Here is a 14,227-nt window from a genome sequence, read left to right as displayed (position 1 = left end):
TGTCCACAGTGCTTCTGTCCCTGTTGTCTGTCTGCAGTGCGTCCTCCACTGTCCTGAGGCTGTCCACAGTGCTTCTGTCCCTGTTGTCTGCAGTGCGTCCTCCACTGTCCTGAGGCTGTGCTTACGGCCCGTGTTGTTTCTTGCAGAAACCCTGGTGGACCTGATGTCAACAGTGGTGAGGCTGTGTCCTGCTGTTTGTGAGAGTAGCCACTTTGCTGTGCTGCTTGGGACCTACAGTGCCACCCTCAGCATCTTGGGTGAGGAGGACCTGATGGGCAGGCTGTGTGGGCAGAGCTGGTGGGATGTACCCTCTTGTATACTTGAGGGCTCAGCTTTCTGAAAGTGGCCTTCATTTACCTTCTAGACCAGAAGATTTTACTTCTCCTTCGAGCGTATGAACAGAACAACCTCAGTCTCATCAGCTTCAGGTGAGTGTTGGGTTGACAGGTGGCCATGAATGAAAGGGCCCTGGGGACATCAGCCCTTCTCCACATAGCACATTCGAGACTTCTTACTCTTTTTGTTGTTTAAAACTTTTATTAACATTTGTATTTCCTTATTTTATATGAATGTGGGAATTTTATATGAATGTTTATGCCACAGACCTCCACATAAGTGCCAACAGGAACCAGACTCACACCATAGTACTTGCCATGTCTCATGGGACTCTATGGGCAGCTGTGCAGGAGATTATGGGGCCGCATAGGGTGGGGTCTCCAGGCAGGGTTGATTAAAGACTCGTGTGGCAGCCCTAGCGGGCTGGTCCCTCCTGTGGGAGCAGGAGGTCAAGATCCTATAGCTGTTTTGGCCTGCCGTGGAGCCACGCCCCATCATATAGAATCCCGGCTCTGCTACTGACCAGCTGGCAGGTGAATGACCGTGTGACTTCCCAGTCCAGTCAGTACATCTTCTCCCCGTTGCACAGGAAATGGCCATGTAAGCCATGGGATAAATGCACAGACTAGGTGAATTGATGCCAAAGTCTGGCCAAATACATCAAGAGTAGTGTGTGACATAAGTGCTGACTTGTGATGGTGTCCCTGCACCATCACCATCACCAATACCGTGCCCCTTTCAGAAGCTGTACTGGGCATGAAGTGATAGAAGATATGTGCTTACCCAGAATGGCGCTTGGCATGAGTTTGATCCTACTGATGCTACATGTTGGGGTTGTTGTCATCAGTTGTGTTCCTGGTGTGTCCTGCGACCAGTCTGCTCTCCTCTCTGGCTGTAGGGTTCTGCTGTGGGGCCCAGCAGCTGTGGAACATCACAAGACATGTCGGAGCCTGGGCAAGTCGCTGTGGCAGCAGCCAAGTGTCGGGGACATCCTCCGCCTGCTGGACCCAGACCGAATGATGCAAACCATCCTGCACTTCCCGCAGTACCGGAGGCTACTGCCCACTGAGGTGTGTTGCTGCTCTTCTCCATCCCCCTTGCCACTCTAACTTTAGCCCCGTGACCATCACTGAAGCTCGGTCACACTGGTCACACTGTTTTATTTATTACCCCACAGGCTTAAAGCAAGCCTCAAAAATCACATTCTCATGTGTAAACTCTGCTTTTTATAGAACTGCTTATTCTTATGCTTTATGAGGTCTGACCATGGGGTCAGAGTTCGGATGGTCAGCGTCCATGATGATGATTGTATGTTTCTGGCTTGGGCTGTTTCAGGACACAGGGGAGCCGCTGGTGTTTAAGGACAAAACTGTGAGGGTTGACCTCGACAGCCTCTATGACCCCTGCTTTCTTCTACATCTCTTTGGGGAACTGACCAGGCCAGGTGAGCATACTGGATTGCTGCTCCTTCTGCAGTCAGATTCCTGCTAATTGTCATGGCTCCCAGGTTAGTGCTGAGTCAGAAGACATTCTTTTAGGGTGTGTGTTTATTTTGACTGTATGGCTGGGTTCTTCGGTTCCAAATCTAGGGCACAGGGGCACAGTCTGCCTTGATCCTAGAGCCCTGAGCTGATCTGCTTTCTCTCCCTTTCAGTCATTACAGACTTTTTGGGTTGTTTGTTTAGTCATGATTACTGTGCATCGGATGTTTGGCACACATGGCACAACACACATGTGGAGGTCAAAGGACAGCTTTAAGGAGTCAGGTTCCTGCCTTACTCTGGGTCCCAGGCATCAAAATCAAGTTGTCAGGCTCTGTAGCAAGCACCTTTATCCTTCTAAGTCACCGTGCCCACCCATAGGTTTATTTAGTGTCATGTTCAAGGTCTTTAGCTGTACCTAATTGGAAGAACAAGGGAAATTGTTCCTTTTTTCCCAGAATTGAGACTTGAATGTAATTATTTTTAGTGCTGGAGAATGCATTCAAATTTTAAAATTCATTGATAGAAGAGTAAAACCTTAAGGCATACAATAAAAACATCTGCATCTGACTTCTAGACAGGGTTTTCTTTTTATTTACTTAAAAGTTTGTATTTATTTTGTGTGTGTGTGTGCGTGTGTGTGTGCGCGCGCGCGCATATGTGTGTAGCAAAAGGTCCCAGCAGTCTTCGCACTCCACCACAGCCAGGTATTGCTGACCCTGACATAAGTCAGGCCCCCTGATTCTTCTTCTGTCTCACTGCCTCACTTTCAGCCCTCTGTGGAGATGGGACCTGTTTTCATAACCTTACTACCTCCCCTCTTTGAGTCCTTGGCCAAGGAAGAGGGCCAGCCAAGGCTGTGTCCAGTGGCAGTGACAGATGCTTTTTCCACAGCAGATCTTGTGCTGTGCAGAATGGGGCTGTAGTCTGCAGTTCGTAGCTGGCACAGCGTGTTTGGAATGCCATTGCCAGGTGCCCAGAGCACTGGCCAGTGAACTCCTCTCTCTGGAATGTTTTGCAGTTCATGACTGAGGATGTCATAGAAAAGAGGCTGAAGAGCACTTCCTGGTGCTTCTAGAGCAGAACCACATGTGGTACCATCAGTGTCCACTAAACTTGAATGCTTTGGGTTTTATCCTTGGTCATTGTCCTGTCTAGCCATCTCAGGATTTTAAAGCTGGTTTTAGGTGACATTGCTGTTCAAATGGTTCTTAAAGCAGAATAGCATTTCTAGCCTGTTATATTTTCAGCACCGAAGGGCAGACCTTTTCTATAAGTACAAAGACAAGACCATAGAGCAACAACGTCACAAAATAGAAAATTGCTTTTCCTCATGGACACGTGGAAAATTCATTTGTCTTAGAACGTCAGTAGTTACTAAGATTATCCCAGCCACCAGAGTTCCAGATCTTTTCATTGAGGGTAAATTAAATGTTTAGATGTTCTCTCTCACAATTATATTCCATTCATGAATATTTATTATGTAGATATCTCTTAAACACATTTGTTCTCCAAAGCAGTATTATCTACTGTTTGATGCTTTTAAAAAATTTTTCGTTTTCTTTCCACATCAGAATTCATCAATTGTTAGAAATTGGATAATTGGGTCCCTAAGTTACTGGAACAGTCACCTGATTGGTCTTTTCCTAGTCTTTGCTTCCTGTCTACATTTTAACATCAAGTAGGTTCTCATAAGCAGCACATACTTAACCTGAGTCTGGTTTTAGTGTGACCATCTCTGTCTTTTAGCTGGAGTATATGCATCATGTATACTTAATGAAATCATAGTTCTGATTCAGTTTTATCCCTAAGGGGTGGCTGTGGTTGTTTTAGGGCTTATATCATACAATTTATGACAGTTTACCTTCCAGCCAGATGGCTTTGCTTCCTCCATTGTGTAAGAGGCTGACCATGGTATAGACCATTTCTCCTTTCTCAGTGTCTTAGTTAGGGTATCTATTGTGACAATGAAACAACATGACCAGAAAGCAAGTTGGGTAGGAAAGGGTTTATCTGGCTCACACTTCCACATCACTGCTCATTGTTAAAGGAAGTCAGGACAGGAACTCAAGCAGGCAGGAGCCTGGAGGCTGTAGCTGAGGCCATGGAGGGGTGCTGCTTACTGGCTTGTTCCTCAAGGTTTGCTCAGCCTACTTTCTTCTAGAACCCAGGACCACCAGCCCAGGGATGTACCACCCACCATAGGCTGGACTGTCCCGCTTTGGTCACTAATTAAGAAAATGCCCTACCATTCTTAAACCTTTCGCTTTATTACCTATAAATCTCATGATTATTAGTTTTACCTCAGTTTTTCATAGTTTCCTTTATTTCTGTGCTTATGCTGCTGCGTACAGCCTGGGTCAGCTTGAGAGAAGTGTGGCCCTTGTTTCTGTAGGTTCTTACCAGGATTTAGTCACCCTCCTGGCTTCCTACACGTTGCCCTGCTGCTCACTGCAATTGTCATGACTTTTGGCTGTTTTTTCCCTTTGTATTTGGGTTCAGATAGTTTCTCTTGCAGTCTTCTGTGTTACTGACCTATTCCTCGGTATCTGATCTCAGTCCCAGTCATTGCACTTTCATCCCCACATCCCAGCTAACACCTCCAGAAGCTGCTGAGGTAATCATCCTCTCCATCTTTGTCTTAGCACACACCACCTTTGCTTCAATTTTAAATTCATTCCATTGACAATATATTCCAAGAGTGTTCATATAGCACACTCATTTTGGTTTGCTTCTATTAGTTGCTGATTGGGTTAATGGCCACTCAGTCTAAAAAGCATTTTTATGATGGGGATTATTACTAAGAGCCTCTTTTCTGAGGCTCTTGGGTAGAATTATTCCTGGGGAAAAAGACCTGAGTTCCCATTAAAGTGTTGCTGAAGAGATACAGCTTCTGCGCTGAGAGTCAAGCCCTGTCACTGTATGGAATTGGTGTTCCTGTGTACGTGATCCGACTGTCCTGCACTTTCTCATAGCAGTCACGAGTGCCTTGAAGACTCACAGAGAGGGGCTGGAGAGATGGCTCAGAGGTTAAGAGCACTGCTTGCTCTTCCAGAGGTCCTGAGTTCAATTCCCAGCAACCACATGGTGGCTCACAACCATCTATAATGTGATCTGGTGCCCTCTTCTGGCGTTCGGGTGTACATGCAGGCAGAACATTGTATACATAATAAAATAAATAAATCTTTAAAAAAAAAAAAAAAAAAGACTCACAGAGAGCAAATGATGTCATCCAGCAGGTTCTTCCTGACCCCGTCAGTGCTGAGAATCATGTTGTGGCCTTGTGTGTAGCAGGCAAATATTCTGCCACTGAGCTGTGTTCCCGGTCCCAGCCTCAGCAGATGTTTTTAACTGTTGCTTTTGCTTGGTAAAGCAGTCTACAGAGAGTTTTGTTGTGTTTTTAAAGAGTAAAGGAAGGAAGGTTGCCAGAGAGAAGGTAGGGAAATCCTTTGTAAACAGGATGGGCCCAGGACCCACTGGTTTGCTCTGGCTGAGCTTCCTAACTTAGTGTTCCTTCTGGTGCTTGTACGTGGCACAGAGGCACAGGCTGAAGAAGATAGAACCTGGAAGCCAGGTCCCTTGCTGTGTCCATTCTGCTGATGTGCTGAGATTTCAAGGTGGAGCTCAGTGTTGTCCTCACTTTTTTCAGCTTTGGTGGGCATTTGTAGTGTCTTAGAAGCAAGGTAATCTTTGCCACAGAAGAGAAGATACCCATGTCTAATCTGAGCAGCCAAAGAGACAATTGCTTCCTGTGTCCAGCGTGTGCAGCTGGCATTGGTAAGATGTAAAAGAAAGTTGAATCGTGTGTTTATTAATTTACTTTCTGTAGAGTTTGTGGTGGATTGTCGAAAGTTTTTGGATTCAAACGCTCTGGGTCTAACTGTGGCAGCCCTCAGCAGCTATGACCCCCAGATGCGAGCTGCAGCCTACTGTGTCCTAGCAGCCTACTACTCACACCTGGAGGGAGCTCGCTTCCGGGAACAATCCCAGGTGAGTAGGGATTGTAAATCTGTGCAGATGAAGGGAGGCTTTGGGGAGCTGGCTGTCACCCTGGGTAAGAGGAGAGTTTACCCTGCAGTGTGGAGACGGCATGGGTAACAGGCACAGCGCTTACCTTGGGAGGCTGTCCCCCAACCCCAAGGCCCAGAGCAGAGTGGGGAAGGCTTCCCCTGCACACTATGGCTAGACAGTGTAGCTTCCTTCTTTTGAATGTGTCTTTGGTCTAAACTCAGTAGTGAAGGCAGCTGTCATCTACATTGTCTGACCCCCAGAAACTCATACCCCATGATGGTAGAGGAACAGGGGAAGATTGAGCTTTGAGGGCACAGTGTTGGGCCTCTCTCACCCATGGGCCTACTTCTAAAAGGAAAGGCAGAAAGCATCTCAAACAGGATGGCACAGTTTTCTTCCTGCTGTGGCTTCCTGTTTATCCCCAGGTTGGAAGGAGCAGGGACTATGTGCAAATCTGTGACAAAACACTCACCTTCTGAAAATGCTCATCTTTCCCTTCTGTTCAGGTTCTGTACCTGTTGGATGTGGTCCGGAATGGAATTAAAACTCCAAACATGAGGCTCCCTTTTATCGTGGCTCTTTTCATCGCGAAAGCAGCTCTGCAGATCTTGAAACCAGGTATCTAGTAGATTCTAGTTGAGGAAAAACAAACAGAAACAAGGTTGTGTGAGTCTGCTCTGGGAGTCAGTCCCACAGGTTTCTTCACAGTGCTTCCCCCTGCCGCTAGGATTGCTGAGAGGCAGAGGAGTCAGGCACTTCAAAGCCCTGTCGGTTGCCTGGCACAGCATACACCCGACTGCGTGGGTAGCTGCTTGTCTGGCAGTGGCTCACAGATCCATGCCCAGCAGAGGCCAAGGTGTGTGGTTCCAGGTAATCGGCTCGAAAGCATTAGTCGTTATGTAGGGTAGAACGCAGCTTCTTGGGAACAGGGCCACCTCTGAAAGGACATGCAAGTGACATGGCTTTATTCACCAGAAGGCCTTGTTTAGGGTCATCAGAGAAAACAGTAGGAGGCTGGCACTGTTGGAGACCGCAGGGCTCTGTTAGTCTAGCAAGGCCATAATCTCAGCTGGAGAAACAGCCCCCAACTAATATCCACCTCCTCAGCAGCTGAGGCCTTCAGGGGAGGCAGCGTGTCCCCAGCCCCTCAGTCAGTGTGTGCTCATATTGCTCTTAAAAACCAGGTCTGGTTTTCCTCTGTTCATGTCATTTCTATGACAGGTTTCCCTGCCTTGAAAACTTGTGGAAGATGCAAAATAATTCTCACTTTGCTGATGTAAAAGAGCCTGTTAGGAGAAAATATAGTAGAGATCAGATGTTCATGGCTATAGTCACTCATTGAGTCTGTCTGGGTATAGCTGTCCACATCAGTCCTCATGCCAAGGAAGGTTTGGCTTGGAGACCAGTGGCCCCTAGGACTGTAGGCTGCAGCAGGAAAAGAAGGTGTGCCCTCCCTGCCTTGTGTTCCAGAACAGCTGTCTGAGCCTCTTTTCTGGGTCGGCTCCTTTCTGGGAGGGGCTGGAATCAGGCAGTGTGGGCCTGTTTCCTCTGTGGCCAAGGCCATGGGTGGTTTCTAAACCATGTGGGGGGTCCTACAAGCAGAAGTGCTCTCAGACAAGTGATCAGAAGGATGCAGAACCTCCACTGGGCAGGGATTTATGTCTGATTTGCTGAGTGACTCCATACCGCAGTCCATGCACTGCCAGCCATCCCATGAGGCTGTCAGTGACCGGCTGCATGTGTCCTCAGAGGAGCACATGTACTGGAAGATCAGCAAGTTCCTGCTGTCACATGAGAACTTGAACATGGACAAGCTGCCAGGGTTCTACCAGTTCTTCTACAGCTCTGACTTCCAGGTAATGTCCCCAAGTCCTCAAAGTCCTCAGAGACTCGTGAACAAGATTCCTTGGCGGCCACATCTTCTGCTTTCCCAGTCCCATTGCCCAGACAATGCAGAGCAATGTCACAGAAAGGGGCCATTTGTGCTGCCCCATATAGGCAGCCATGCACGCTCCTGTGTCCTGGCACTTTCTGTCTGAGTCCAGAGACTCATAGCCTCCATCCTGTATTTCCTTGTGAGTGCCTTGACTAAGTGTTACATACCCTTCTAAAAATCGCCCACCCACTCAAACATGGCCTAGTACTTAACTCGACTTGGCCTTTGATTTCTGAGCTGATAAGATATAAGGCTGGAGCTGTTAGCCATCACCTGAAGTCAGTGGTGTTTGATTGTCCAACAAAAAGCTGTAACTTATTTAACAATACCTTCTTGTTTATCTGACCTAGCAAAAAACTGAACAAGAATGGGTGTTGGGAATTCTGCGGCAGGGGATTAGAGACAAGCACTGTTATGAGCTGTGCTCCAGAAGAGGGGTGTTCCACATCATTCTTTCCTTCTTCAGCAGCCCCTTGTGTGACGAAGCGGCTCAGGTGAGCATGTTCCCTGACTTCACTGCATAGCTCACGGTGTTCTCTGTTGCTCTTCAAGTTGATTTGTTCACAGGCTTAGAGCGAGAAGTCTGGTATCCTTTGTTCCCTGATGGCGGTATCTTCGCAGCCTTCTTACCAGCCTGTTTCCTTTATCCAGGGAAAGGAGCTAGTTAATGGTCATAAGCCTGTGGACTTAGCCAAAAAGCCAAGATGCAGATTACCCCACATGAGTGGCAGGTGCCCTCCAGCCCCCAGCTTTCCATTTGGCATATGGAGATATAAGACCTTTACAGAAGAACCCCAGCCCTGGGGAGGCTGAGGCAGGAGGATCACAAGTTCAGGGCCAACTGTCAGATGCCTGTGGACAGTCACACTGTGTGTTTAGTTTTATTGGTTAACATCAGTTATATTATTTTTCTGCAATTTACTCCTTTTGTTTCTGAAACAAGATCTCACTTTGTAGCCCTGGCCAGCCTGAAACCTGCTTTTCATGCTGTGCTGCTGGCCTTGAACTTGGAGCACTCCTCCTGCCTCTTCTCATATGCTGGGATTGAAGACATGGCCAGACTTGCAGTTGACTTTTTTTTTTTCCTTTTGGTTTTTCAAGACAGGGTTTCTCTGTATAGCCTTGGCTGTCGTGGACTTGCTTTGTAAACCAGGCTGGCCTCGAATTCACAGAGATCCAACTGCCTCTGCCTCTGAGAGTGCTGGGATTAAAGGTGTGCGCCACTGCACCCAGTACAGTTGACTCTTAAAAAGTTTATGTTACATGTAGTCCCTAAAGTAATAAGTCTCTAAAGTGTTTTCTGTTAGTTGTTTTTAGTTGTTCAAGTCGATTTGCTCTTCCACTAAGAACTGACTTGTTGGGCTTTTCAGAATTGGATTCTGGAAATTTTGCAGAGTGTTGCCCACATCACCAGATGTGCCTATGAAGTCATACGTGACTATAGCCTTTTGACATGGGTTTTACACATCCTTGAGAGCAGGTGAGTACCTTTTATATGAGCTGTCTGTTCATGCTGCCTCTAACAGTTTAAGATGTGCAGTAGTGTCCCCCTGATGTTCTCATGAGCTTGCAGTCAGCTCCTGGTGGTGGCCAAAGGGTCTTTCTTCCACTAACTCCTGATTTTCAGTGTCTCTTGTCTTCCTTGAAACAAAGCACAGCGGCATCCACACTGGCAGAACCCCACAGCCTTCCTGTCTGTTTTGTATCACACCCCTCCACTGGGATCAGCTCTCTAGCATCTGAGCCTCTAGGTCCAGACAGCTTGTTGGAGTGCCCGGTGAGGGTAGATGGGCTCTCAGGAACACTGGGAGGGTTGGGCAGGGATGCATCTGGCTACAGTGGAGGGATTGGGCAGCAGGTTCCTTGTCACTCCTGATAGTCTCCATCACTGTGCTTCTCTGTGAAGGCTGGGGCCCTGACACTACCAGGTGAGCTCTGTCTGCAACGGGCCAAGTGTAATGTGCCCAGGGGCCACTGAGTCTTTCTCTTCAGTTTTCAGAAGTAATTTGCAGTTCTTTGAGAAGGACTCAAATATACATGCTCAAGCCCTAGCCCCAGGAACTCTGCATATTTAACTGTCATGCTTTGCTACAAAGCTAGATGACTGTTTGTTTGTTTGTTTGTTTGTTTGTTTTTTTGTTTCAAGACAGGGTTTTTCTGTGTAGCCCTGGCTGTCCTGGACTCACTTGGTAGACCAGGCTGGCCTTGAACTCTGTGATCGGCCTGCCTCTGCCTCTCAGAGTGCTGGGATTACAGGTGTGCTACTGTAGATGAAACTGGTGTTGCAGAACATGTTTGTCATTGATTATTTTTAACCAAAGGGATTAAATGCTCTTTTTCTCCTAATATAAAAACTAGCTGTTCATACCTGGGAATAAACACTGTTGGAGATTGGCATTAAAAGGGTTTTGTTTTGTTTTTTTCTAAAATTTCTTTTGTATACTTGGTGGCTGGTTCTTGTAATCCCACCACTCAGGAGGCTGTGCCAGAGAATTTCAGGGAGCTCGAGGCCAGTCTGGGCTCTAGTGCAAGACCCTGTCTAAAAACACCAGGTCTTTCTAAAAGAAAATAACAGCTTAAGCCTTGTCTTCCAACATCAACTGCAAGTCTCTTTCAGATTTTTAAAGAAGACATAATTGGCTAATCTCCTGTCCCACAATAACCTTGTTTATAGCTCAAGTTGCTGCCATAACTGCCATGCTGTGCCTACTGTAGTGCTGGGGCTTGGAGCACTTTTCAAGTTAGAAAGTGCTCTAGCAGCCTCAGCCTGGCTTGAAATTGCATTTCTATATCAGATACCTAGTTTTACTCAGCAGATGTGCTCTGTGTGAGGGATGAACAGGTCAGGTTATTTAGGGCTGTCACCAGCATTCTGCCTACTCTGTGTCCCCATCTTACCCTCACAGTGATCTAGGCTGCTGCCATGTTTTGTTTCAGATTTGTGGAGACTCAGCTACTCTCCCACATGATCTCCTTGCTACACACCCTGTGGGTGACCAACCTGGGCAACAAAGCACCAGAGGATAAAAGCCAGCCGAATTGCCAGCCTGGCTCCCATGAGTCTCAGAAGATGCTGGCCTTGCACTTGGTCAGTGAGTTCCTGTATGTCCTCATCGCGCTCATGAAGCACCTGAGGTGAGCCCACCGCCGCCATGAGCTACCCTACTGTACAAGTCAAGGCTGTGATGGGTGTTGCTGCTTATTCTGTCACCTGTTGTCACCACCGCTCTCTCACAAACCAACAGGTGAGGCCTGAGCCAACCTCTGCTGTGGATTGGGACAGAGGGTCTTGACAGCAGCACTCTTCATTTTAGCCACCAGTGTTCCCATGAGGGCCCTGAAAACTTAGCAGACTGTTAAACCTACAAAGCTTTGGGCTAGGGAATTCTTAGCAGGAAAAAACTTCTGTGTTATGGTACTCCCCTCCCCTCCATCATCCTTACACAAATGAAGTTCCACAAAAGAGCATGTTTTCTGTGCACTCAGACGCAGCCAGGGTGCCCACAACCTGCCCTTACCACCGCTCCAGCCTCCGGAGATGCACATGTCCATGGAGTCCCCGAGCGTCAGCCCCTCAGCTGACCTGGAATCAGGCTCTAGGTTTCTCTGAGGGTCTAAATCCTCCTCATTCATTGTTGGAGAAAACGCTGTGCATTTAGATTTCCCATGTCAAAAGTTGATTTGTGTTAAAAGGGCAAAAGATTGACTTCAGAAAACAGGACTCAGAAAGTTTTTTTGTTGTTTTGCTAAGAACAGAACACTTGGTTTCATGTTGTCCCAAATTAAGTTAAGATTCTGGGGCTGGAGAAATGGCTCAGGTTAAGAGCACTGTCTGCTCTTCCAGAGGTCCTGAGTTCAATTCCTAGCAACCAAATGGTGGCTCACAACCATCTATAAGAAGATCTGGTGCACTCTATTTTCATGCAGATGTGCATGCAAATAGAGCACTCATATGTAAAATAAAGAAATCTTTTTTTTTTTTTTTTTTTAAAGAGCATTTGCTGCAAAAAAAAAAAAAAAGAAAGAAAGATTCTGCTGGGCAACCATACCTGTTACTTTGGGTTTGTCTGCTACGTTGCAGTGTCATAACTCATGTGCCCTGGAAATAGTGGTTTAGTGTTCAATCTGGTATGTAGCAGGTGATACTAAACTATCAGAAAGCTCTCTTTCCTCCACTGAGCATCATTTGGGCTTTTCCTGTAAGGTGGCACTGAACAGGGCCTGCCTGAGCTAAGAGAATTGGCATCCTAGAGTTCAGTGTCACTGGCATGGCCTGACCCTCAGTCATCCTGCCTGACTCTGCTGTTTAGCAGAGCTCTCCAAAGAGATTCTTCCAGCACAGAGTTCAGGTTCTGGGTCTTTCCAGAGCGCCGCACTTTTCCTCTCCTATGTCCTGAGCCCTCACTCGTTGCCTGTTAAAAAGAAGTGTAGTTTGTGTGACCCTGACTGCCCTGGACTGGTGAGGACAGGGTCAGCTTTTGCTCAGTCTGTAACATTGACTTCCAAACAGGCCCACCTTGGCCTCCACCCAACTCATCAACTTCTTTTGGACACTTGAGTCTGTGCTGAGTTATCGGGCCACCATCATAAAGGTCTTCGAGGATATGGGCCGATTCACTGTGAACAAGGTGACACTTTCTACAAAAGATGTCCTGGTCCTCTTATATAAGTGGAGCCTCATTGGAGGAGACACAAAGCTCCAAGGAGACCTGAAAGCAGTTGTTGAGCAGCACCAAATCAAGGACCTAATGAGTAAGTTCCAGCCTGCTGCCCCTGGTTCCACATGGAGCAGCCAGCATCCCTTCCTTAGCTGCAGTTGCAGAGCTCATGCACCACAGAGGTGGAAATGGGGTCCTGAGTTTGAATTCCAGCCCCATTGCCTAGTAGCCTTTTTTGTCTTTGGATAAGTCAGTACCTAAGTGTGTTAGCTTTCTGTCTCTGTGCTGAAATACCTAAGAAGATAAACTTAGAGCATCAAGGATTTTACCCTCCCTTTGTTTCGGTCCATGGTTGCTTGACCCCATTGATCTGAGCCTATATTGGTGCAGAATGTGATGGTGAGGAGCCTGTGGTAGAAGAAAACTGCTCACTTCATAGCAGCTAGCAGTCGAGAAGAGGGGGCAAGAAAAGGGAACCTGAGATCAGATACATCCTTCAAGGGAGCACTGCCTGTGGCCTACTTTCCAGAGTTTCCAAACCTCCCAATAGCCTGTTGCTCCCCCAACAAGAGCAGGATTCTCCTGAACCATTCACTTCAGCACTGCTGCATTGGGAGCGAGCCTAAAACACAAAGGCTTTGGGGGATGTATAATATTCAAACCACAATATGAGTGTTGAAGTGCTCATCTGTAAAGGAGGTGCCTTGTCCTCTGCTCTGAAGTCAAAAGAGCAGACTGGGAAGGCCTGGAGAAAGCACAGCCTGCACAGCGCTTGTCACACACGCGTAGGACCTGAGTTGGCTCTACAGAGCTCACAGCATCTGAATATGGCAAAGCATGTATAATCCCTGTGCTGGGAGAATTAGTGGGTCTCCAGAGCTTGCTCTGCCCGCCAGTGTAGCCAGATCGGTAAGCCCAGGTCCATGTGAAAGGCCTTGTCTCAAAACATAAAATACAGTTGACCAAGTTCAGTGCTCTACCAGAGAGCCAGAGTCTGTGTCCCAACACTCTGAGCAGGCAGCCAATGCCTTCACACACTCGTGCACACACACACATCCCAACATGATGCAGGAGGAGCTGTGTGGATGTGGCAGCCTCAACCGTACCATCTTCTTTCTGTGTTGAACAGAGATGCTCAAGGAGAAGAACAGGCCTGTGACAGCTGCCCGTGCCAAAGGCCCACGAGGCCGAAAGAAGAAGCACGGAGAGGTGGAGGAGCCTGCGGAGCCTGAGCTGGAAGCATCTAGTTTGGAGACATGCAAGGACCTCCTGAGGGCCACACTGACCCACTGGGGGCCAGTTGTCCCCTTGCCTGGCCCCATTCAGGAGTCTGTGGGTCAGGCTACCCCCAGGAGCAAAGTGCTGGACCCTGTACATGCTGCTGTGTCCCTGGTGGCCGGCTGGGTGCTGCGGTCATTGGCTGACCGCCCCCTCAGCAGGGCAGAAGTCACAAGACTCCTTGACTGGCTCACAAGCCATGTTTTGCCATACCCAGTGGTGGTCACTGACTTTCTCAGGGACAGTACTGTGAAGAGTGGCATCTTTAAGCTGTACAGTCACCACTGCAGTGTGCAGGGGCTGGCGGGGCCTGCACTGGATGTGGCCTGCAAGTTCAACGCTGTCATGCTTCAGTTGTTGGTGGCCCAGGGCCGGATAGATAGCCCTTTCCACTCGGTGGTGGAGGCTCTGTGCCTTGATTCTCTGAAAGAAAAGGATGAAGCCAAACGAGGTAATGTGGGCTCTTTATTCAGATCTAGAGAAATATGTGGAGTGGGAGAGGGTGGAGTTAGAAAGGTCTTCGGCTT

At 47.8% G+C, this 14,227-nt stretch overlaps 1 protein-coding gene across 3 annotated transcripts in view; it reads left to right on the top strand.

Moving 5' to 3' along the window:
• Nucleotides 1–14,227, top strand: part of Urb1 (URB1 ribosome biogenesis homolog) — a 60,109-nt gene that overhangs the window by 44,969 nt on the left and 913 nt on the right. For all 3 annotated transcript variants that reach the window (XM_055614856.1, XM_055614855.1, XM_055614857.1), the window contains 12 exons: nt 147–257; nt 365–428; nt 1,235–1,406; nt 1,672–1,780; nt 5,647–5,807; nt 6,335–6,446; nt 7,578–7,684; nt 8,115–8,258; nt 9,135–9,244; nt 10,702–10,899; nt 12,275–12,516; nt 13,552–14,151. In XM_055614856.1, the coding sequence (XP_055470831.1) occupies nt 147–257; nt 365–428; nt 1,235–1,406; nt 1,672–1,780; nt 5,647–5,807; nt 6,335–6,446; nt 7,578–7,684; nt 8,115–8,258; nt 9,135–9,244; nt 10,702–10,899; nt 12,275–12,516; nt 13,552–14,151 (2,130 nt within the window). The remainder of the gene's footprint in view (nt 1–146; nt 258–364; nt 429–1,234; nt 1,407–1,671; nt 1,781–5,646; nt 5,808–6,334; nt 6,447–7,577; nt 7,685–8,114; nt 8,259–9,134; nt 9,245–10,701; nt 10,900–12,274; nt 12,517–13,551; nt 14,152–14,227) is intronic.

Source organism: Psammomys obesus, unplaced genomic scaffold (assembly GCF_907164565.1).
Source record: "Psammomys obesus unplaced genomic scaffold, mPsaObe1.curated_primary_1811, whole genome shotgun sequence".
NCBI classification, from domain to species: Eukaryota; Metazoa; Chordata; class Mammalia; order Rodentia; family Muridae; genus Psammomys; species Psammomys obesus.
The sequence above is the reverse complement of the archived record's forward strand: the minus strand, read 5'-3'. Positions and strand labels throughout refer to the sequence as shown.